The 24,681-nt window shown below is 49.0% G+C and overlaps 2 protein-coding genes across 7 annotated transcripts; both read left to right on the forward strand.

Annotated features, from left to right (window-relative positions):
• The first annotated feature begins 76 nt into the window (after window positions 1-76).
• Window positions 77-4,187, forward strand: ALDOC (aldolase, fructose-bisphosphate C). Of its 6 annotated transcripts, none has more exons than XM_032281052.1 (10): window positions 412-556; window positions 1,298-1,353; window positions 1,785-1,908; window positions 1,991-2,202; window positions 2,319-2,373; window positions 2,468-2,628; window positions 2,733-2,816; window positions 3,061-3,235; window positions 3,367-3,566; window positions 3,681-4,187. In XM_032281052.1, exons 3-10 carry the CDS (start codon window positions 1,797-1,799, stop codon window positions 3,774-3,776), a joined length of 1,095 nt encoding a protein of 364 aa, XP_032136943.1. In that variant the 5' UTR covers window positions 412-556; window positions 1,298-1,353; window positions 1,785-1,796; the 3' UTR covers window positions 3,777-4,187. The 6 variants fall into 6 exon arrangements, with proteins under 6 accessions (XP_032136940.1, XP_032136943.1, XP_032136939.1 ...); XM_032281053.1 differs by having other exon boundaries at window positions 462-556; window positions 1,301-1,353; XM_032281050.1 differs by having other exon boundaries at window positions 483-556; window positions 1,298-1,356; window positions 1,773-1,908.
• Window positions 4,188-5,206: 1,019 nt separating this feature from the next.
• On the forward strand, window positions 5,207-24,567 carry PIGS (phosphatidylinositol glycan anchor biosynthesis class S). The gene is made up of 12 exons (XM_032281046.1): window positions 5,207-5,852; window positions 6,123-6,262; window positions 6,347-6,458; window positions 14,982-15,071; window positions 15,368-15,459; window positions 16,934-17,141; window positions 18,211-18,353; window positions 19,727-19,841; window positions 21,344-21,489; window positions 22,038-22,138; window positions 22,938-23,148; window positions 23,498-24,567. Exons 1-12 carry the CDS (start codon window positions 5,819-5,821, stop codon window positions 23,771-23,773), a joined length of 1,668 nt encoding a protein of 555 aa, XP_032136937.1. The 5' UTR covers window positions 5,207-5,818; the 3' UTR covers window positions 23,774-24,567.
• Window positions 24,568-24,681: the final 114 nt, after the last annotated feature.

Below are 24,681 nucleotides of genomic sequence, written 5' to 3' on the forward strand. Positions count from 1 at the left end.
TCTGTTACTTTCCCCAGCCCCCTCAGGGGTATGCCCTGGCAAATAGGGTGAGGACAGAGAAGCTCAGTTCCTTACTTCCTGCTCTGAACTTGGGCACCTTGATGATGCCTCTGCCCCACCTACCCAACCTGTTGTTAATGTTTCGGTGCCTCCTCTTCACGGGACCAATCTTAATCCCCAACATCCAGCAAGTGCCCAGCACGTGTTAAAGGGATTGTGGCAGAAATGAATGCAAGGTCATTTCCAGCCTCTCGGGTCCTAGCGGCGAGGCCCCACAAAGTGGAAGGGCAGTCCCTAACAGCCGCAGATGCCGGGCGGGGCACTCACTCCACCTCGTCGCCCCGCCTCCGTGGGCGTGGTCTTGCTCCGGACACCAGTCCTGGTGAGGGGGCGTGGCCAGGGCGGGGCAGGCAGGCCCCGCCCCCGGAGGAGTCACGTAGCTCTGCGGCATCCGCAGCCTCATTTACCAGAGCGAGCCAGGGCTGCAGCCACATCTGTTTGCCGATCAGAACCCGAGCGGTGCTTGTGGCTGCCGCTGCTAACTGGCTGCGCACAGGTAAGGCCAGGCAAGGCGGGAGCCGCTTAGCATCTCCGCTTCGTCTCCTTGGCTCTTCCCCTGCTATCTTCATCCTGCTCCCTGGGGCTCCTGGACCTGCCCTTTAGACTCTTTCCTGACATCTTTGCTCCTTTCCGCGCACCTGAAACCCCGTGGCTCAACCTCTCCCGTTCTATCCCACCTCAACTCTCCCACCTGGACCCCAGCTTTTCCAATCCCAAATCCTCCTCTACTTGTTGAATTTTTCCTTGGAGTCTGCCTCTCCTATCCAGAGCATTTCCTTCTCTGCCTGCTCCCTCTCCTCCTAGGCTAGGTCCTCCCTCCAGTTCTCCCGCCTTCTCTGCCCCCGATCTAGGTCTCTCACTGACTGTTTAGCCTGCGTCACCATTATCTCCCCTCAGTCTTATCTCTCTCTCAGGCTCTCTACTCCTTTCAGCATTGGTCCTCTGCCCTCCCGTCTGGGTGTCTGAGTGTGGGGAATTGAAGTGCTTGCTATTGCTATCCCTCCCTCCACAGAGAGGAACGGAGATGACCTTTAGGTGTCACTAACCCTTGTCTCCACACACTAATGCAGCTGACCTGCTGGCCGTCTTTCCTACAACACTGCAGCCCCACTGGGGCCAACCTCCGGTACTGGGTGGGAGTAGGCAACAGGCATCGGCAGGCAGGTTTGGAGTACAGAGAAGAAGCTGCGGCCACTCCTACTCCCTAGCTGTTCTTCCTCCCAACCTTTTCCTTTAGCAGCTGAGAGAAGAGTGTGGCAATAAGTACTTCTGCCTCATTTTGAAGCCTTGGAAGTAAGTACCCTTTCCCTAGGGCTCCTGTGGAGGATGAGAAAAGGGAAGCTGGAAAGGCCAGGGCTTCTGCCTACCTCAACAAGGGGCCAAGTTCAGTGAAAGGAGGGTTGGCATCCTCGAATGGGCAGCAGATTCATCAAAAGACCTGTGGCTTCGGGGCTGCTCACCTCCCCACCCCCACCCTGCATCTTTCCACAGGGCTGGGAAGGGTGCCCACCAGGGACAAAAGGAGATGTGGGATCTGGAGCCCTAAGCTTGCTAGCTGTCAGAGGGATTGGTGCCACTTTGATGCCCAGGACTCATGCCAAGGACTGCTGCCCTGTTCCCAGCCCCATGTTTGATGGGGGAGGCCATTTGGTCCATCTGGCCAGGAGAGGCCGTGGAGGAGGTAGTGGATGAGGTCTGGCTTTTTTATCTTGTCTCCACTCCAGGGAGCTGTCACCATGCCTCACTCATACCCTGCCCTTTCTGCTGAGCAGAAGAAGGAGTTGTCTGACATTGCCCTCCGGATTGTAGCTCCGGGCAAAGGGATTCTGGCTGCAGATGAGTCTGTAGGTAGGTGAACATCTGTAGCCATGTAGGGTACAGGTGGCTAGGGGACCCTGGAGATGTTTTCACTGCCTTTCTTTGCCCCCAGGCAGCATGGCAAAGCGGCTGAGCCAAATTGGGGTGGAGAACACCGAGGAGAATCGCCGGCTGTACCGCCAGGTCCTGTTCAGTGCTGATGACCGTGTGAAGAAGTGCATTGGAGGTGTCATTTTCTTCCATGAGACCCTCTACCAGAAAGATGACAATGGTGTTCCCTTCGTCCGAACAATCCAGGATAAGGGCATCGTCGTGGGCATCAAGGTGCAGCCCCCAGCCCTGCTCTGAATGGAAGCTGGGTGTGAAAATAGGCTTGTGTAGGAGGGGTAGCGAGGGGAATCCTGCCTGAATTCAACCCTCTGTTTGTGCTTTCCCTATAGGTGGACAAGGGTGTGGTGCCTCTAGCTGGGACTGACGGAGAAACCACCACTCAAGGTATAGGGTGGGTGCGCTTGAGGACCAAAGAGGTGTCAGATAGTTGATGCTGGTAAAGAAGGGCAGAGTGATGAAGTTGGCACTGTGCTTGCAGGGCTGGATGGGCTCTCAGAACGCTGTGCCCAGTACAAGAAGGATGGTGCTGACTTTGCCAAGTGGCGCTGTGTGCTGAAAATCAGTGAGCGCACGCCCTCTGCACTTGCCATTCTGGAGAATGCCAATGTGTTGGCCCGTTATGCCAGTATCTGCCAGCAGGTGTGTGTGTTGGGAGTGCCCTGTGTACCTGGTGGGGAGAGAGTTACAGGGCTTTCTCTATCTCCCCTACTGCCCCTCCCAAGCATCTCTGCTCTTGCCTGCAGAATGGCATTGTGCCTATTGTGGAACCTGAAATACTGCCTGATGGAGACCACGACCTCAAACGTTGTCAGTATGTTACAGAGAAGGTAAGTTCACACACAAACATACTGCAGGAACAGCTCGGCAGGAGTGCCTGTTCCCTGGAGCCCCCAGCTTAGATCCAGGCATACTTTCTCCTAGTACTTTTTCTCTTGATTCTGGCACAGGCTTGTGATCGGAGCCTGCACTGAGCCCTCACAGTCCGTGCCCATCTACCCCTAGATACGGAGCATTGTGCAGTAACCAGTGGGGGCCCAGACCCTTAGTAAACCTCCTCTAATCCCCACCCAGGTCTTGGCTGCTGTGTACAAAGCCCTGAGTGACCATCATGTGTACCTGGAGGGGACCCTGCTCAAGCCCAACATGGTGACCCCTGGCCATGCTTGTCCCATCAAGTATACCCCAGAGGAGATTGCCATGGCAACTGTCACTGCCCTGCGTCGCACTGTGCCCCCAGCTGTCCCAGGTACTACCCACCTCCTTAACCTGCTCCTGTCCCTAAGGCCCATCTTCTGGTCCTTCTTGTGGCCTTCAGGGATTCCCTACCTGGGAAAAATTGGGAGTGACCAGTCAGTTTGTTTCTCTCCTCAACCCTAGGAGTAACCTTCCTGTCTGGGGGCCAGAGCGAAGAGGAGGCATCACTCAACCTCAATGCCATCAACCGCTGCCCCCTTCCCCGGCCCTGGGCGCTTACCTTCTCCTATGGGCGTGCCCTGCAAGCCTCTGCACTCAATGCCTGGCGAGGGCAACAGGACAATGCTGGAGCCGCCACTGAGGAGTTCATCAAGCGGGCTGAGGTTGGGAGCTAGAGGTGGTGGTGGCTGGTGGACAGTGCCCAGAGACTATAGCCTGGGCAGGGGTTGGCACCTGTGGGCTGGCTCAGCCTGCTTACTCCATGCTCCCTTTTGCAGGTGAATGGGCTTGCAGCCCAGGGCAAGTATGAAGGCAGTGGAGAAGATGGTGGAGCGGCAGCACAGTCCCTCTACATTGCCAACCATGCCTACTGAGTATCCACTTCATCCCACAGCCCTTGGCCCCGCCATGTGCGCTCACTTTTTCTTGTAGTCATGGCCAAGGCCAAATAGCTATGCAGAGCAGAGATGCCTTCATCTGGCACCGGCTTGTCTTCCTTTTCTCTCCTCCCTTCCCCTCTCTCATTGCTGCACCTGGGATCATAGGATGGGAGGATAGGGTGCTCCTCATGACTGAGGGCAGAAGAAATTGCTAGAAGTCAAAGCAGGATGGCTGAGTCTCCCCCTAACTCTGCCAGCTCTCACAATTTTCCCATGATGGGGTAGCTTCTCCTTGGGTTCTCCTTCTTGCCTGCCCTCTCTCCTGGGATCGGGGGTAGTACAGAAGCCCTGACTCATGCCTTGAGTACATACTATACAGCAAATAAATGGTAGCAAAACATGCTACTTTGCCTGTCTGTTTTACACATCAAATTCCCACCTCCCAGTTTCTGATCTCTGCTAATTCTATCTTTGGGTCCTCTGACTCTGGGGGTGGAAAGGGGTGGGATTTGAGTTTTACTGGGCTTCGAGTTTATGGAGGAAGGGCACATGCAGTTACCATCCCCAGCTCAGGCTCTTGCTCTCTTGATGTCCAGGTCTGGAGCGGGGCAATGAGGAAGACTGCAAGTCTTCTAGGCACTACCACATCAGTGGCACTAGGCTGAAGCTACAGAAGGATGGAGTGAGGCCAGACTGGCAACTCCTGAAGACAGATTTGTGCAAGGCTCAAAGCAGGGAGGCAGCAGGACAGGCTGGGATAAGAGTGGGTGGGAGTCTCTCCTATCTTCCAGTGTTAAGCCCAGCTGGCCCCTGACACATTCCGCTAGGGGGAGCCACACCAGGAAGGGCGAGGGAGCACTTCGACTCCGGCCCAAAGAGGGAAACTCCGAAGGCTCTGCGAGATGCCAGGGCTGAGCAGGGCATCTAGGAGGCTGCCAAGGGCTATGGCCCATTCTCATTTGGGGTAGAAGTGTGTACAAGGGGGGCAATTTGAGGGTCTGGGTAAGGACAGCTCTGATGAGGCCTCGTGCTGAACTTTGACCACTGGTGGGGTGTGAGATAGGCTGAGAACCTGGGTCTACCTAAGCAGATAAAAAGATGAGATAAAAAGCTGTGTTTGTTCTGTGTCAGCTGGGGAGGCAACAAATGCTCCACCCTGTGTGGCCTGACCTTATAATAACAAAAATAGCTTGCGCATGGCACCAACCCTGTTCTAATCACTTTATATGTATTCACACATTTCATACAACTCTATAAAGCAGGTACTATTACTATCCTCCCTATTTTAATAGAGAAAACAGACCAAGAAAGACACAGAGGGATCCTCTCAAGATCAGTCACCTAGTAAGTGATGAAGCCAGGATTTGAACCGCAATGATCAGGATCCAGAGTTTGGGCTCATAAATTTTCAAGATTTTGAAGTGAAATATCCTGAGTTTTCCAAGTTGGAAATGAATTAAAATGAATTTTAAAATAGCGAAGAGAGCCAATCATGCTAAAATGTACTAGTTTGCTACCTCCATGTTTGAGGCTTGAGGAGAGGGCGCCCCAAGAGGAGCTCTACGATAAGAATGATAAAACCGTGACAGCTGACCTTTGAGGGCTTTCCGTGTCCCAGGCTCCTTAAAGAACGGCCTCATTTAAGTAAATATCTCCATTTTCACATGAGACAATTGAGCTTCGGAGCTGCCTGTAGTTGCCCAGCTATTATTTAACTACTGCAGAGGTTGCGCTCTTAATCGCAGGGCTAGGAGTGTGTTCTATAGGGAAGCGGGGGACTTCGTTCTAGCAGTGCAGAAACCCGCACAGCCCCTCGACCGCCGCTCGACGTCAGGGTGACCTCCTTTCAGACCTCCAGCAGGGCTCCCGGCGGAGCCCGCCAATCCCTTGCCGGCTTGCTCCCGCCTGCGGGTCTGGAGTGCCGCTCTCGATTGGCCCCGATCAGCGCTGCGGTACCGCCCCCTCATTGAGGAGATTCCGATTGGGTGAGGGTCGCGAAGTTCCGCCCCCGGCGGCCGGAGCAGCCGGAAGCCAGCATGGCGGCTGCCGGGGCCGCTGCTACAGATCTAGGTGCGGTGGGCTTCGGGTGGGAGCTTGCAGCTCGCTGATGCCAAGGGAGGAATGCAGGGATGGGGATTGTGGTGTGCGAGAGGTCCCGCGGACGGGGGGCTCGGGAGGTCTTTTCAGATGGCATTGCCTTCAGGCTTGGGCCGGGTCCATTCGCACCGGGATCCCAATGAACGCTGGCCCCTGGATGCCGGTGGTCGGGGCTTCGCGTCGGGGAGGGGGCTGACATCCTAGCCGGTTTCCAGCGCCTCAGTCTGTTCCCCATGCCCTTAGAGGTGGTCCGGGGCAAGCGCGCCGCCCTCTTTTTCGCTGCGGTGGCCATCCTGCTGGGACTGCCGCTCTGGTGGAAGACCACGGAGACCTACCGGGCCTCGTTGCCTTACTCCCAGATCAGTGGGTTGAATGCCCTGCAGGTGAGACTGCCGTGGGGGACGGTCGGGGGACAGCCCGCCGGCGAGGTGGAGACTCAGTGATGGCCCTGATGCCCCTTCCTGCAGCTCCGCCTCATGGTGCCTGTCACTGTCGTGTTTACGCGGGAGTCAGTGCCCCTGGACGACCAGGAGAAGCTGCCCTTCACCGTTGTGCATGAAAGAGAGATTCCTCTGAAATGTGAGTTCCTGAGGGTCAGGGATGCCTTTCACGTCTGAGTTCACTCCAGAGCTGAGTTGGGTGGGAGGAGCGTGGGTGTACGATAAAGGCAGTTAAAAGCTTACTACTAAAAGACCTCTCTGAATGAACAGTGTGCTTGGTCAAAAAAAAAAAACTACCTTTAAATTCACTGTCATTAAATAGCAATTTTACTCATAAGACTACCTAATCAGGAGCAACTGATGCCCATCAGAGTATAGGGGAGGAGGTGGTATATAGTGGAAAGAACACAGAGTTTGAAATTAAATTGGGTTTGCATATAGGCCCTATTCAGCTTTTATTTATTTATTATTTTTTGAGAGGGAGTCTAGCTCTGTTGCCCAGGCGTGTGTTCAGTGGCGCGATCTCAGCTCACTGCAACCTTGCCTCCCGGGTTCAAGCAATTCTCCTGCCTCAGCCACCTGAGTAGCTGGGATTACAGGCATGCACCACCACGCCCAGCTAATTTTTGTATTTGGCCATGTTGGCCCGGGTGGTCTTGAACTCCTGACCTCAGGTGATGCTCCTGCCTTGGCCTCCCAAAGTGCTGGGATTACATGTGATAGCCACTGCACCCAAACCCTATTCAGTTTAATAATAAACACTTTACTGAGGTACTTTTTTTTTTTTTTTTTTTTTTTTGAGATGGAGTCTTGCTCTGTTGCCCAGGCTGGCGTGCAGTGATGCGACCTTGGCTCACTGCAACCTCCGCCTCCTGGGTTCAAGTGATTCTCATCCCTCAGCCTCCTGAGTAGCTGGAACCATAGGTGCACTCCACCATGCCCAACTAATTTTTGCATTTTTAATAGAGACCGGGTTTCACCATGGTGGCCAGGATGGTTTTGATCTCTTGATCTCGTGATCTGCCCACCTTAGCCTCCCAAAGTGCTGAGATTACAGGCCTGAGCCACCACATCCGGCTACTGAGGTACTTTTTTTAGTTACCGGGAATTTGGGAATGAATAAGAAATTGATAACGATTTCAAGACATTCATAGGTAGGTGAGAAAGATAAAATAAATTGCAGTAGAAGTATGCAAAAAACAGGGGTTGCACTTAATAAAGAGTATTAACCATCTGAGAGGAAAGAAAGGCAGAGAAAGTTTTGAGAGATGTAAATTTTAAGTTGGATTTTTAAAGGATGTGTAGGAATTCAGGTTAAATGGGAAAGGGAGAGGGAGAATTTCAGGCAGAGTGAATAGCATGAGACAGTGTAAGGATAGCTAATAGTTGTTGCTTGCTCTGTGCCAAAAACTAGGTAAAGCACTTTATACATGTTGCCTGATCTGATCCTTTCTAATGATATGATCACCATTTTATAAATGAAGCAACTGAGGCTTCGAGAATTTAACTTGTCCAAGATCACACAGCTAGCAAGAGATGGAACTGGGATTTAAATCCAGGCCTGATTCCAGTGTTCAGGCTTTTAACCAACAAACTATACTCCTGTGTGAACGTGTGGCAGGGTGAATCAGTACACTTGGGGGCTATGAGCAGTTTTGCCTTACTGGAACGTGTAGTGAAAGACTGGGAATGACTAGAGTTGTGGATGGAGTCTAAAGCATGAGACACCTGTGTGCCATTTACATTTTAGTTCTTTAGCCTTGGTGAAAACGTTCTTTCTAGGGGCTGGGCGCGGTGGCTCACGCCTGTAATCCCAGCACTTTGGGACACTGAGGTGGGTGGATCACGAGGTCAAGAGATCAAGACCATCCTGGTCAACATGGTGAAACCCCGTCTCTACCAAAAATACAAAACATTAGCTGGGCATGGTGGCGCATGCCTGTAATCCCAGCTACTCAAGAGGCTGAGGCAGGAGAATTGCCTGAACCCAGGAGGCGGAGATTGCGGTGAGTACGCCATTGCACTCCAGCCTGGGTAACAAGAGCGAAACTCTGTCTCAAAAAAAAAGAAAACATTCTTTCTTTTTTGAGACAGGGTCTCTCTTTGTTGCCCAGGCTAGACTGTGGTGGCACGACCAGGGCCGACTGCAACCTTGACCTATTGGACTCAAGCAATCCTCCCACCTCAGCCCACCCTTCCCATGTATTGTGAGACCACAGCCACATGCCATCACACCTGGCTAATTTGTTTTGGTATTTCAAAACATTTTTTATATACATATTTTATTTTATTTTATTTTTGAGACGGAGTTTCACTCTTCTTGCCCAAGCTGGAGTGCAATGGCGTGATCTCGGCTCACCAAAACCTTTGCCTCCTGGGTTCAAGCAATTCTCCTGCCTCAGCCTCCCGAGTAGCTGTGACTACAGGCATGTGCCACCATGCCCAGCTAATTTTAGTATTTTTAGTAGAGACAGGTTTCACCATGTTGACCAGGATGGTCTCAATCTCTTGACCTTGTGATCCGCCCGCCTTGGCCTCCTACAGTGTTGGGATTACAGGCATGAGCCACCACACCCGGCCCTGTTTTGGTATTTTTAGTAGAGGCAGTGTTTCACCATGTTACCCAGGCTGGTCTCGAGTTCCTGGGCTCAAGTGATCAGCCTCCCAAAGTATTGGGATTACAAGTGTGAACCACTGAACCCGGCTGGTTGAAACATTTTTTAAAAAGTAGTCATATTTTGCTGGGTGCTGTGGCTCACACCTGTAATCCCAGCTCTTAGGGAGACAGAGGCAGAGGATAGCTTGAGCCCAGGAGTTCAAGACCTGCCTGGGCAATATAGCAAGGCCCCGTTCTCCACAAAAAGGAAAAAAGCAAAAAGACAGAAAAAAAGTGTAAAAGTAATCATATTTTGTATGGTTCAGCCTCAGCCTCTGTACATAAACAGACTTTTTTTTTTTTTTTTTGAGATGAAGTTTTGCTCTTGTTGCCCAGCTGGAGTGCAATGGCGGAATGTCAGCTTGCTACAACCTCTGCCTCCTGGTTCAAGTGATTGTCTTGCCTCAGCCTCCAGCGTAGCTGGGATTACAGGCGACTGCCACCACGCCCAGCTAGTTTTTTGTATTTTTAGTAGAGATAGGGTTTTGTCATGTTGGCCAGGCTGCTCTTGAACTCCTGACTTCAGGTGATCCACTTGCCTTGGCCTCCCAAAGTGCTGGGATTACAGATGTGAGCCATCGTGCCTGGCCAAACTTCTTGTTTTCTTTCTTTTTTTTTTTCTTTTTGAGGCGGAGTCTCTCTCTGTCGCACAGGCTGGTGTGCAGTGGCGTGATCCTGGCTCACTGCAACCTCTACCTCCCAAGTTAAAGTGATTCTTCTGCCTCAGCCTCCCGAGTAGCTGGGACTACAGGTACACACCACCACGCCTGGCTAATTTTTTGTATTTTTAGTAGAGACAGGGTTTCACGGTGTTAGCCAGCATGGTCTGGAACTTCTGACCTTGTGATCTGCCTGCCTTGGCCTCCCAAAGTGCTGGGATTACAGGTGTGAGCCACCGCGCCCAGCCAAACTTCTTGTTTTCTAAATAAAAGTTGGACTATTCCTCACAAATTAGTTTGAAATTTGATTGTTTTCAGTTTATCATGGATTTCTTCATATTTGATGACACAGTGTTCAGTAATATGGGTATACTGTAAAGACAGTATAGGCAACACATATAAAGAGTGACCAGGAGTATGGAATTGGGGATCAGGGAACTGGATTCAAGCCTCATTCTGCTACTTATTTGTGTAAATTTGAGTAAGGTTGTTAACTTCTCTGAACCTTGGTTTCCTCATCTGTTAGTCAGAAGTAGTAATAGGGTTGTTCATTTAATCAACAAATATTTATTGAATACCTATGTCAGATACAGTTCTAGTTACTAGAGGTGTAGAAGTGAACAAAACATACAAGAAGAAGACAGACATTAAAAAAGACAAGTAAAGCGGGACGTGGTGGCTCATGCCTGTAATCCCAGCACTTTGGGAGGCTGAGGCGGGCAGAACACTTGAGATCAGGAGTTTGAGACCAGCCCGGCTAACATGGTGAAACCTCATCTTAACTAAAAATACAAAAATTAGCCGGACATGGTAGCAGGTGCCTGTAATCCCAGCTACTTGGGAGACTGAGGCAGGGGAATCCCATGAACCTGTGAGGCAGATGTTACAGTGAGCCAAGATCGCACCACTGCACTCTGGGCAACAGAGACTCTGTCTCAATTAAAAAAAAAAAACACAGGCCGGGCGCGGTGGCTCAAGCCTGTAATCCCAGCACTTTGGGAGGCCGAGGCGGGTGGATCACGAGGTCAAGAGATCGAGACCATCCTGGTCAACATGGTGAAACCCTGTCTCTGCTAAAAATACAAAAATTCAGCTGGGCATGGTGGCGTGTGCCTGTAATCCCAGCTACTCAGGAGGCTGAGGCAGGAGAATTGCCTGAACCCAGGAGGCGGAGGTTGCGGTGAGCCGAGATCGCGCCATTGCACTCCAGCCTGGGTAACAAGAGTGAAACCCCATCGCAAAAAAAAAAAAAAAAAAAAAAAAAACAACAAAAAAACAAAACACACACACACAAAAAAAGTAAGTCAAATGTATGTTAGATGGTGATAGAAGAAAGATAGAGGACTGGGCCTGGTGGCTCACGCCTGTAATCTCAGCACTTTGGGAGGCTGAGATGGGCAGATCACGAGGTCAAGAGATTGAGACCATCCTGGCCAACATGGTGAAACCCCATCTCTACTAAAAATACAAAAAATTATATACTTGGGAGGCTGAGGTAGGAGAATTGCTTGAACCTGGGAGGTGGAGGTTGCAGTGAGCCAAGATTGCGTCACTGCACTCCAGCCTGGTGACAGAGCGAGACTGTGTCTCAAAAAAAAAGAAAAAAGGAAAAAAGAAAAATGGAGCAGGACAGGAGGAAAGGGAATTTTCTTGAGGAATGGGTGGGGATTGCAGTTTTAGATAGAGTGGACAAGGAGGGCCTCATTGAAAAGAGGACATTCGAGTAAAGGCCTAAAAGATGAGGGAACAGACTGTGTACATATCTGGGGGAAGAGCATCATGGCAGAGGGAAGAGCAAGTCTAAGGCCCTGAGTTAAGAGCAGGTTTTGTACTTTTCAGGAGCAGTGAGAATCTCCTTGTGGCTTCACTGGGGTGAATGAGGAAGACAGAAAGAGGAAAAGAAATAAAACCAGAGCAGTAGAAGGGGGCTTAATCACTTAGGGCCTGGTAGGTCATTGTGAGAATTTGCATTCTAAACTTCTAGTCTAGATGAGAAGGGTTTTGTTTTCTAGTCTAGATTGAAGAGTTTTGTTTCTTTTTTAAACATGACTATCATTATCACACCTAACCAAGTTAGCAGTGATTCCTTACCTAATTCTCAGTCTGTATTTAGATCTCTCCAGCTATGTCTAAGATATCCTTTCACAGATGGTTTATTCCATCAGGATCAATAAATTGCATTTGTCTTTTTGTCACTATTATTTTATGTCAGTTCCCCCCACTCTTCCCCCATACATTTCTTTCACACCATTGATTTGTTGGAGAAACCAGGTCATTTGTTTTATAGAACATCTCACATTTGGGATTTGGCAAGTAGCTTCCTCACGATTTCATTTAACTCATTCCTCTAACATCCGTATTTCTTATAAACTGGTAGATCTAGCAGTTTGATTAAAGCCAGGTTCAATTTTTTGGATGAGAATGCATTGTAGTTGGTGCAGTGTACTTCCTATTGTGTTACATCATGAAGCATTAATGGCTGGTTATTCCATTTTGAGTGATGCAAAGATTATGCAGTGAGTTCAGGTATTGTCAGCATGATCTCTATATTTTAGAGTTCCCCATCAACCTTTCACATGATATTTTTAGCATCTATTTGATCATGGAATCCATTTTGTTAGCAGCCACAAGATAGTGCTTTTTAAAAAATTTTTTTTTTTTTTTTAGAGACAAGGTCTTACTCTGTCACCCAGACTGCAGTGCAGTGACTCAATCATAGCTCACTGCAGCCTTGAACTCCTAGGCTCAATCAAATCCTCCCACCTCAGCCTTCCAAGTAGCTAGGACTACTGGCATGTATCACCATGCCTGGCTAATTAAAAAAAAAAAAAAAAAATTAGGCTGGGCACAGCAGCTTATGCCTGTAATCCCAGAACTTTGGGAGGCCAAGGTGGTGGATCACTTGAGGTCAGGAGTTTGAGACCAGTCTGGGCAATGTGGTGAAACCCCATCTCCACTAAAAATACAAAAATTTGCTGGGTGTGCTGGTGTGTGCCTTTTGTCCTAGCTACTCTGGAGTCCAAGGCGGGAGAATTGCTTTAACCTGGTAGGTAGAGGTTGCATTGAGCCAAGACTACGCCACTACATTCCAGCCTGGGAGACAGAGCGAGACTCTGTATCAAAAAAAAAAAAAAAATGTAGGCAGGGTGTTTGGTGGCTCACACCTGTAATCCCAGCACTTTGGGAGGCTGAGGTGGGTAGATCACTTGAGGTCAGGAGTTCAAGACCAGCCTGGTCAACTTGGCAAAATCCTGTCTATACTAAAAATACAAAAATTAGCTGGGTGTGGTAGTGCATGCCTGTAATCCCAGCTACTTGGGAGGCTGAGAGAGGAGAATCGCTGGTACCTGGGAGGTGGAGGTTGTAGTGAGCTGGGATGGCACTACTGCACTCTAGTCTAGGTGACAGAGCCAGACTCCTCAAAAAAAAAAAAAGAAAAAGTAGAGAAAGGGTCTTTTTTTTTTTTTTGAGATAGGGTCTGACACTCAGGCTGAAGTACAATGGCCCTATCATAGCTCACTGTAACCTTGAACTCCTGGGTTCAAGCGATCCTCTCACCTCAGGCTCCCAAATAGCTGGGATGGTTTATTCCAGGGACTACAGGAATGTGCCACTGTGCCCAGCTAATTCTTTTTTTTTTTTTTTTTTTTTGAGACAAGAGTCTCACCCTGTCACCCAGGTTGGAGTTCAGTGGCTCAATCTTGGCTCACTGCAACCTCTGCCTCCTGGGTTCAAGCAATTCTCATGCCTCAGCCTCCTGACATAGCTGGGATTACAGGTGTGCACCACTATGCCAGGCTAATTTTTGTAATTTTAGTAGAGACGAGGTTTCACCATGTTGGCCAGACTGGTCTCGAACTTCTGGCCTCAAGCAATTCACCAGCCTTGGTCTGCCAAAGTGCTGGGATTACAGGCACGAGCCACTGCACCTGACCCCAGCTAATTTTTAAATTTTTTGTAGAGACAGGGTCTCACTGTGTTCCCCAAGCTGATCTCAAAGTCCTGGGCTTAAGCAATCTTCCCACCTTGATCCCTAAAGTGCTAGAATTACAGGCATGAGCCATCACGCCCGGCCAAATTAGAGATTTTTACAATTCTGTCATTTCTTCTTCCTGGAAGAAATATATGATCTTATAAAATTCTTTTATAAGGAAAAGAGGAATGTTTTCTTTCTTTTTTTGAGATGGAGTTTTGCTCTTTTTGCCCAGGCTGGAGTGCAATGGCACGATCTCAGCTCACTGCAACCTCTGCCTCCCAGGTTCAAGTGATCCTCCTGCCTCAGCCCCCCCCCGAGTAGCTGGGATTACAGGCACACGCCACCAGACGTGGCTAATTTTTATGTTTTTAGTAGAGATGGAGTTTCTCCATGTTTGTTAGGCTGGCCTTGAACTCCCGACCTCAGGTGATCCACCCACCTCGGCCTCCCAAAGTGTTGGGATTACAGGCGTGAGCCACTGCAGCCAGCCAATTTTTGTATTTTTAATAGAGACGGGGTTTTACCATATTGGCCAGGCTGGTCTCAAACTCCTAACCTTGTGATCTGCCCGCCTTGGCCTTCCAAAGTGCTGGATTTACAGTCATTAGCCACAGTGCCTGGCCTATTTTTTATTTTTTAGAGACAAGGTCTGGCTCTACTGCCCTGACTGGAGTGCAGTGGCACGACCTCGGGTCACTGCAACCTCCGCCTCGCAGGCTCAAGTCATCTTCCCCCCTCAACCTCCCAAGTATGGGACTACAGACGTGCACCACCATACCTGGCTAATTTTTTTTTTTTTTTTTGAGATGGAGTTTCACTGTTGTTGCCCAGGCTGGAGTGCAGTGGTGTGATCTTGGCTCACTGCAACCTCTGCTTTCTAGGTTCAAGTGATTCTCCTGCCTTAGCCTCCCGAGTAGCTGGGATTACAGGCATCTGCCACTATACCGGGCTAATTTTTTGTATTTTTAGTAGAGATTGGGGTTTCATCATGTTGGCCAGGCTGGTCTCAAACTCCTGAATGTTCACTGAATTTTAATTATTTTGGGGCAGTGATTGGAAGGCCCATATGGTTTTTCTCCTTTTACCTATTAATATAGTGACTATTGAAATAGATTTCACATTGAGAAGACACTTGAAGCTGAAGGACCAGTGTGTGCAGAGGCGAAGGCAAGAGCTGAGGCAGATGGGAGAAACGGGTATCATGTGTTTGTTATCATCTATCCAGAAATCATTAGAGTTGGCTGTAGCTGCTTGGACTTTTTTGGCAAACAACCATCTCATGTCCCAGATGCTGGATGGTGTTAGGGCTGGGAAGGTGGGCAGAAGCCTGATGCTTGCCTTTTTCATCGTGCTACTTCCTTTCCCTCCTAGATAAAATGAAAATCAAATGTCGTTTCCAGAAGGCCTATCGGAGGGCATTGGACTATGAGGAGGAGGCCCTGTCATCGGGCAGTGTGCAAGGTATGGGAAGGGATGAGCACACCATTTTAATGTGAAGCCCCCTTTTTCCTTCTGATCTTTAAGTGCCTAGTTCCCATACTTTGTCTTACCTCCAAAACCTCTCTGGGAATGCTGGGAATGAGGTACTGTGGGATTCAACCCGGTCCCCTGAGGGCCACAGAGATTGATTGCCTTACCCAAGCCTGACCACTGTGTCAGCTGAATGTGAGTGAAGGGGTGGGTGAGGCATTCTGTGGGGAGTGGGGGGAGATGGGATGGTGTTTTGCTCTTGGTGCACCACCTGTTCTTGTCCCCAGAGGCAGAAGCCATGTTGGATGAGCCTCAGGAACAAGCAGAGGGCTCCCTGACTGTGTACGTGATCTCTGAACACTCCTCACTTCTTCCCCAGGTAGGGTAACAAAGAGGCCGTGGCTTTGCCTTATCCCTTCAGCTTGTGACCTCCTGGGTCACCTCCTTCTTGCACCATTGCTACTCATTTTTTCCATTTGCTACAGAAAACTCCAAATAATTTAATAAAGAATGCTGGCTGGGTCTGGTGGCTCACACTGTAATCTCAGCACTTTGGGAGGCTGAGACGGGCAATTTGCTTCAGAAGTTCGAGACCAGCCTGGGCAGCATGGCAAAACCCTGTCTCTACAAAAAATTAAAAAAATTAGCTGGATGTGATTTTTGGAGGCTGAGGCAGGGGGATCGCTTAAGCCCGGGAGGTGGAGATTGCAGAGAGCTAGTATTATGTCACTGTACTCCCTGTCTCTACTAAAAATAAAAGAATTGGCCGGGTGCGGTGTTGCATACCTGTAATCCCAGCGCTTTGGAAGGCTGAGGTGGGTGGATCACCTGAGGTCAGGAGTTTGAGACCAGCCTGGCCAACATGGCAAAACCCTGTCTCTACTAAAAATACAAAAATTAGCCAGGCGTGGTGGTGGGCGCCTGTAGTCCCAGCCACTTGGGAGGCCGAGGCAGGAGAATCGCCTGAACCCAGGAGATGGAGGTTGCAGTGAGGTGAGATAGTGCCACTGCACTCCAGCCTGGGTGACAGAGTGAGACTCCGTTTCGAAAAAAAAATTTATGATCAAACATTTAATTTTTGTAAAAAGACTAAAAATTTTAATGAACATCCCCATCCCCACCCCAGCTTACAAACTACAGTGTAGTAGCACAGTGTGGATCTCCGTGAATATACTCCATTCCCTTTTAGCCCAAGGCGACCATATTTTGTGTATATAATTTTTGCCTTTCCTTAGAGTTTGATCACATATGTTGTGTCTCTATAAACAATGTATTTAATTTTACATTTCTGAATTTATATAAATGGTGGAATACAGCACATGTTCCTCTGCAACTTTTATTTTGTTCAACATTTATAGTTGAGAGAATCATCCATAATTATGTAGTTGAATGTATGTATCATTGCATAAACATAAACATAATTTACTCATTCTGTTGCTAATGGACATTTGGATTATTTCTAGGTTTTATTGCTAGAAATAATACTATTGTGAATACTTGTTTCTTTGCCATGTGCCGTTTTTATGTCGGACTCTCCAGTTGGCTGTTTATTCTGCTTTTCTTGCTCAACATGCCATCTCTTAGTTTCCATTTCACCATTTTACCAGCCCCTGAAGAGTTGGATGCTGCCTGGATCCATGTCTACTGGGAAAGAGAAGGGAACAGAAACACATGGAAACTCTCAATATATATTCATAGCTCAGAACTGCTGAGTTCATAGCTCACTGAATCTCAAGAGAGGTGCACACCTGTTGGTCAGTGGAGAAGGCCAGATTCTCAACTGTAAGAGCCAGGGTGCTTTTCGGCTTTCTTTTCTGAGCCATGGGCATTCTGTCCCTCATTCACCCCCACAGGACAGGATGAGCTACATTGGACCCAAGAGGACAGCAGTGGTGCGGGGGATGATGCACCGGGAGGCCTTTAACATCATTGGGCGCCGCATAGTCCAGGTGGCCCAGGCCATGTCTTTGACTGAGGATGTGCTTGCTGCTGCTCTGGCTGACCACCTTCCAGAGGACAAGTGGAGCGCTGAGAAGAGGCGGCCTCTCAAGTCCAGCTTGGGTAGGGCATCAGGCTTTGCCACAGGAAGAGAGAGGAAATTAATTACATTGGGCAGGAGGAAAATCTGCAGAGAACTTCTTTCTCCTTTTCTTCTCTAGTGTCAATTTTTTTCTTACTTATTTTATTTATTTTCTTTTTTGAGACAGAGTCTTGCTCCATCACCCAGACTGGAGTGCAGTGGCATGATCTCTGCTTACCACAACCTCTGCTTCCCAAGTTCAAGTGATTTTCATTCCTCAGCTTCCTGAGTAGCTAGAATTACAGGTGCATGCCACCATGCCTGGCTAATTTTTGTATTCGTATTTTATTTTATTTTGAGATAGAGCCTCTTTCTTTTTTATTTTTATTTTTATTTATTTATTTATTTTAAAGACGGGGTTTCACCATGTTGGTCAGGCTGGTCTTGAACTCCTGACATCAGATGATCCATCCGCCTTGGCCTCCAAAGTGCTTGGATTACAGGCGTGGGCCACCACGCCCGGCTGAGACAGAGCCTCTTTCTGTCATGCAGGCTGGAGTGCAGTGACACCATCTCAGCTCACTGCAACCTCTGCATCCCAGGTTCAAGTGAGTCCCTTGCCTCAGCCTCCTGAGTAGTTGGGATTACAGGTGCCCACCACCATGCCTAGCTAATTTTTGTATTTTTAGTAGAGACAGGATTTCACCACGTTGACCAGGCTAGTCTTGAACTCCTGACTTCAAGTGATTTGCCTGCCACAGCCTCCCGAAGTGCTGGGATTACAGTGTAAGCCACTGTACCCAGTCAATAATTATATTTTTAGTAAAGATGGGGTTTCTCTGTGATGGCCAGGCTGGTCTCGAACTCCTGGCCTCAAGTGATCTGCCTGCTTCAGTCTCCCAAAATGCTGCGATTACAGGTGTGAGCCACAGCACCTAGCAGCTTTTTCTTACTCAGTGTTCCTCATCCCAGTTTTGTCCTCCTTTTGGCTCCATGATAGAAACCAGCCCCATCCAGAAGAGAAACAAGTTCAGCTCAGCTGGGAGTACAGGCTGCCCCTCTTCTTTGGTCCTCAGGAGCCTCTGACTTTCCTGACTCCTGTTTCTTCAGGCTATGAGATCACCTTCAGTTTACTCAACCCAGACCCCAAGTCCCATGACGTCCACTGGGACATCGAGGGGGCTGTCCGGCGCTATGTGCAACCTTTCCTGAATGCCCTCAGTGCTGCCGGCAACTTCTCTGTGGACTCTCAGGTGAGACCGGGAGCAAGTTGAGGAGTCCTTTTCAACTTCTCTACCTATTTACAAGTGTAGTCTGTTCTTCCATCTCTTAGAGCTTGCTGATTTGCTAGGAATTTCCTGTGTGTATATGTATGTGAGTGTCATAAGGGCGGGTAGTGGGGTGTATGTGTGCCCTTGTCTGTGTCCATCCATCCGTTGAGGGCAGATTCTGGTATCTTTCCCTCTGTAGCATCCAGTTGAGGGAGTTTGTCAGTGCTTGTTAACAAACCACCTTCCTATGGCTCCGTCTAGACCCGTACTCACCAGTCGTGCTTAGATATTACTGCCATGAGCCATTCTTAAGGCATTTAGTTTTCAGAAAAAAGCTTCCTGAAATTTGTTATTGTAGTAACAATAAAGATGTGAAGGACTGGGTGCGGTGGCTCCCGCCTGTAATCCAGCACTTTGGGAGGCTGAGGCGGGCGTATCACGAGGTCAGGAGATCAAGACCAGCCTGGCTAACATGGTGAAACCCCATCTCTACTAAAAATACAAAAATTAGCTGGGCGTAGTGGCACATGCCTGTAGTCCCAGCTATTTGGGAGGCTGAGGAAGAAGAATCCCTTAAACCGGGGAGGCGGAGGTTGCAGTGAGCTGAGATTACACCACTGCACTCCAGCCTGGTGACAGAGTGAGACTCCATCTCAAAAAAAAAAAAAAAGACTGGGTGTGGTGGCTCACGCCTGCAATCCAGCACTTTGGGAGGCCAAGGTGGGTGGATCACAAGGTCAGGAGATCAAGACCATCCTGGCCAACATGGTGAAACCCCATCTCTACTAAAAATATAAAAAAAATTATCTGGAAGTGGTGGCACATGCCTGTAGTCCCAGCTACTCGGGAGGCTGGGGCAGGAGAATTGCTTGAACCCAGGAGGCAGAGATTGCAGTGAGCTGAGATTGTGCCATTGTACTGCAGCCTGGGTGACAATGCGAGACTCTGTCTCAAAAAAAAAAAAAAAAAAAAAAGATGTGACTCTATGTCACATTATGTCCTTGTAGGGAAAACACATGGGAGAATTTGTCAGGTCTTGGTATTGGGAGTAATTGCTTCTGAATAACTGGCTTGATTTGATCTTGTAGACACTGAATTATGCTTTTCTGTTTCCCTCTTTGTATAGACTCTTAGGAAACCTGGTAAAATATGTGGTGTTCAAAGCATATATTTAGGGTATTCACTTTACCCTTGGCTTTGCTATTTTCTTCTGCACCCATTTTCTTTCAACCCTGATTTTGTCTCTTTTATGTTGTCTTGTCCTGATTGTATCTTTTTAAGGCACCTCAAATCTTTTTTGGGAGAAAGTAGAATATGAATCTAGATAAAGGAACCACTCCCTCTTTGCTCTACAGATTCTTTACTATGCAATGTTGGGAGTGAACCCCCGCTTTGACTCAGCTTCCTCCAGCTACTATTTGGACATGCACAACCTCCCCCATGTCATCAACCCAGTGGAGTCCCGGTTGGGTGAGCACCTAAGGATGAGGGTGTTTCCTTTCTGCCAGGCTACAGAGGGACCCTGATGGCTTAGCCGGGTGAGGGGTGGGGGTTGGAGGTGGATTGTATATAGTGATGGTTCCCAGGTTGGGTTGGTCTGAGGAGACTGGGGAGATGGAAGCTCCTTTTTTTCTTTTTTGAGACAAGGTCTTACCTTGTTGCCCAGTCTGGGGTGGAGTGGCACAGTCAGAGCTCACTGCAGCCTCCAGCTCCTGGACTCATTCGTCCTCCCACCTCAGCTTCTTGAGTAGCTAGAACTGCAGGAATGTGCCCCTACACTTGGCTAATTCTCAAAAAGTTTTGTAGAGACAGGGTCTCACTGTGTTGCCCATGCTGGTCTTAAACTCCCAGCCTCAAGTGATCTTTCCACCCCAGCCTTCTAAAATGCTGGGATTATAGGCGTGAGCCACCATGCCTGAGCCCTAGGTTCCTTTTTCATGATGCTCTGTTGATATCTCCGTCTTCACACTATCATATCCAAAAGCATTTATTAAACATGATTCCCAGCACTTTTTACAAATGAATGGCTAGGCTGTGTCTATCTCCCTAAAAGCCATCTAGGAGAGAGGTAGTCACACACATAGGAAAGACAACAGCAAAAGTACATGAGGGCAGAATTTGGATGGACAGTTCTGCTGATTGAGGTTGAATAACCTTGAAGCTAGTATTATAGTTTTTCATTTTTGGGGTAGAAACTAGGAAGAGGAGGTGTGACTAAGAACTGGAACACAGGCAAACCAAAGTGAGTATGTCTAATTGTGGAATCTCAGATACCACAGGCAAGCTAGTGTGGCCCGAGGACTGTGAGGGGGTGGCATGCGAGGTCTTAGAAAATTCCTCCATTCATTTATTTATTCAGCAAACATTGGCTGAGGGCCTACCTTATGACAGTGCTGAGTACAGAAAAGAAGGGCAGTTTAGGCAAAGGGAACTGTGAGCTTAGATGCAGAAGAGTGAGAAAGCATAGGCATTTAGGAAGCTCAGAGTAGTTTAGTGAGGCCGAAATGTGAGTGATGACCAAAGATAAAGCTGGTAAGGCAGGCAGGGGCCAGATCATAAAGGACCATGTTAAGGAGTTCGAACTTTAACCTGTTATGGTGGCTAGCCATTGAAGGATGTTAAGCAGGGAACTGACATCAAGTCAGATTTCTGGTTTGCATAAAACTATCTGTAGTAACATGGGTACATTGTGGCAGTGGCCAAGAAAGCTGCCTTAGACACTCAAGGGGCCTTTGAGGAGGGAGATTCTGGGGTGTTTTGGTGCTATGGACTATGTTTCCATCTGTGTGGCACATCTCGGAGAACATTCTGAAGCCCTTTACTATAGAAAGCAAGGACAGGAGGATATCCTAGTGATTGTTAGTTGGGGAATCAGTCCCAGAGTGAGTGACCAGCAAGTTAGCGGCTGACCTGGGACTGGGTCCAGGTCCAGCAGGTTTTGATGTTCTGCCTTCCCTGTCTTTATACCCCAGGATCCAGCGCTGCTTCCCTGTACCCTGTGCTCAACTTTCTACTCTACGTTCCTGAGCTTGCCCACTCCCCACTGTACATTCAGGACAAAGATGGCGCTCCAGTGGCCACCAATGCCTTTCACAGTCCCCGCTGGGGTGGCATTATGGTAATAGTCACACTATGCAGACCCCAGAGCCCATGCTTCTGGGACAGGCAGGTGTTCCCTGAAACTGTGTTCCTTCTGTTTTCCTTCTGGTGTCCTCCATGGCCCAGCCTGGGGTAGGGGCAGGCAGGGAGGTGAGGGTGCCATGTGCTCATGCGTCTCTTCTGCATACCCCACTCTTGTTTCCACCAGTGTGTTCTACACTCTGACCCTTTGCCCTTACCTAGGATCATTCTGTGTCCATCATAGATCGTGGCCTTATTTGTGGGAGTCTTGCAAGGCTGGGAGCCCTTGTCTCCCTTGTTAGACTGGGAGTTTCTCATGGGGGAGAATTCTACAGTGGGATAAAAAAATATGTTCTACAGGACCTTCAAGGGGGTAATTGGGATAATTTATTTAATGCTCCCTGTAACAGGTACTGAAAAAATATTAGCTATACCATGAGGTTTATAGGTTCTAAAGAGCAAAGAATATGTCTTCCTTTTCTCTCCAGAGTGCCTAGGGCAGAGCGGTGCATGGCCTGATGTGATGTTGTGGCATCCCCCTTTCAGGTATATAATGTCGACTCCAAAGCCTATAACGCCTCAGCGCTGCCGGTGAGAGTCGAGGTGGACATGGTGCGAGTGATGGAGGTGTTTCTGGCTCAGCTGCGGTGAGGTCCTGGATGGTCCACTTGGGGACATAGTCTCCTCGGCTGCAGAGGGGAGTTGCAAAGTGAAATCAAATCTTACCTGGCGGGATATCTTGGCTGTGCCCAGAGCCCCAGGGAAACCAAGAAGGGTTTCTAAGGATTCTATCCTCCTTTTTCTAAGAAGGACTAGTAGGTGACAAAACCAGTTCTAAGAAAAATAGACTCATGAATGTCAGGTCCATGGGGCGGTATTAGGGCTGCTTAAGGCAATAGCTGTTAATTCTTGTGCTGCCTGACGGATTGAGAGTGGCTGCCTGAGGCTCTGTGTTGAGGATTCTAAGGCCGTATCTGGGCTCATTAGGAAAGAGTATTCTGATTGACTAGCGGTGTCTGTCACAGATGCAGGCTTAGAGAAGCACAGCACATGAGCCTTGGCAAAGGCAGTCCTGGATCATCCCTTAATGCTAAGTCCCATTGGTCCCATTTGTTCAAAGAGAGGGTAGAGCAGGTGAAAGGATTAAAGTAAGTTGGTGTTATCAGAAGTATTTTAGCCATGGAACTTTTTTTAAAAAACAAGATCTTGGAAGTACAATATCGAAACAGGTAAAAGCAGAAACACCGGTTGGAATAGTAGGGTTTGCGGCTGACTTGCTTGGTGTTGCCACTTATGCCCCAAAACCCTGAAGTACTTCCATTTGACCCCTGTGGTTCTGGGTAAGATTGAAAATCACTGGCTTAGGACAGGTATTTGAGAAATCTTAGCCATCCTCTCCTACCTTGTGGTCTCAGCGACCTTGATCTTACTCCGCTGTTTCTACAGGTTGCTCTTTGGGATTGCTCAGCCCCAGGTGCCTCCAAAATGCCTGCTTTCAGGGCCTAAGAGTGAAGGGCTAATGACCTGGGAGTTAGACCGGTTGCTCTGGGCTCGGTCAGTGGAGAACCTGGCCACAGCCACCACCACCCTCACCTCCCTGGCACAGCTTCTGGGCAAGATCAGCAACATTGTCATCAAGGATGATGTGGCATCTGAGGTAAGCAGGCAGGGGATGGATTTTGCGGCTTAGGACTGGAGTAGCCAGAGAGGGCCAGAGTGTGGTGAGGTTAGAGAGTCTGTGAGGTCTGTGGTATGAGTGGGCTTGCCATCTTCCCAGGCTTCCTCTAGACGGCAGTACCAGCTCCCCTGCAGAAGTATAGATGAGAGTGTGAGCTTTCAAGCTGACCCTTGGAAAATAAACCATATCCCTTCAGACAGACTTCCAGAGATCCCAGATGAACTTCAAGTGTCTTCCTCCGTAGATGGAAGGCACAGTAAGGCCCAGCTCCCTTCCCACCAATGCCTAGGACTTGCTGGTATACCGTCTTGTTCCTTCTCCTTCCTAGGTGTACAGGGCTGTAGCTGCAATCCAGAAGTCAGCAGAAGAGTTGGCCTCTGGGCACCTGGCATCTGCCTTTGTCGCCAGCCAGGAAGCTGTGACATCCTCTGAGCGTGCCTTTTTTGACCCATCACTCCTCCACCTCCTTTATTTCCCTGATGACCAGAAGTTTGCCATCTACATCCCACTCTTCCTGCCTATGGCTGTGCCCATCCTTCTCTCCCTGGTCAAGATCTTCCTAGAGACCCGCAAGTCCTGGAAAAAGCCTGAGAAGACAGACTGAGCAGGGCAGCACCTCCATAGGAAGCCTTCCTGTCTGGCCAAGACGGGCGGTGTTAGATGAGAGGCACATACTTGGGGCCTGCCGTCTCCAGTCTCCACTGTTGGCTCTCTAGCAACCAAAGTACGACACTCCAAGATGGGTTCATCTTTCCTTCCTTTCCCATTCCCCTGGCTCAGTCCTGCTCCACTGAGAGGGGCCTCAAAAGGCACATCATTCAGGTCTCTTTATCTTGTGTGATCTTTAAGGCTGCTGCCTGTATCCCTCTGGGGCAGGGACTGTTTGTTCTTTTGCCCCATTTCTCAACATAGCACACTGGTGCACTGAGAGGAGGGAGCATTATGGGAAAGCCCCTCCCCTCCACACTTCTCCCTAACCCCTGTGGGAGAGCCCTAGCCTCTGCTGTTATGAAGGGGCCAGGCACTGGTCACCTCTGGGAACTTCTCCCTCACTCCCCTCCCTCCTGGCTGGCTTCGTATGTCAGGTACAGTCTGACGGGAGTCCAGGAGGTAGCAGCTCAGGATGTGGTGCTCTGTGTATGTGGTAGAGGTTCCAGCAAGTTCCAGATTTGGAATCAAACAGTTGTGAATTCAAATTCTTATTTTTGCACTTATTGTCTGGAGTACTTTGGATAAGCTGTTGAATCTCTCTGAGCCTCAGATTTTCATTCGCTCAAATGGCACTGATGATACCTCCCTTACAAGGCAGTTGTGAGGATTAAATGTGATCAGCATGTAAAGTGTCTGGCGTATATTAGGCTCTTAATAAACACTGGCTGAATATGAATTGGAATGATATGAAGTCTGAGCTTTACTCTTTCTTTCTGCATTCACACGAAAGTAATGGTTTCCTGGTGTCTGTCTTCCTGTGCCCACAGGTCCACCTTGCTTCCACGTGGCCACGTGCCCTTC

This window comes from Sapajus apella, unplaced genomic scaffold, assembly GCF_009761245.1.
Source record: "Sapajus apella isolate SASKATOON/1434 unplaced genomic scaffold, GSC_monkey_1.0 scaffold12, whole genome shotgun sequence".
Taxonomy (NCBI): Eukaryota; Metazoa; Chordata; class Mammalia; order Primates; family Cebidae; genus Sapajus; species Sapajus apella.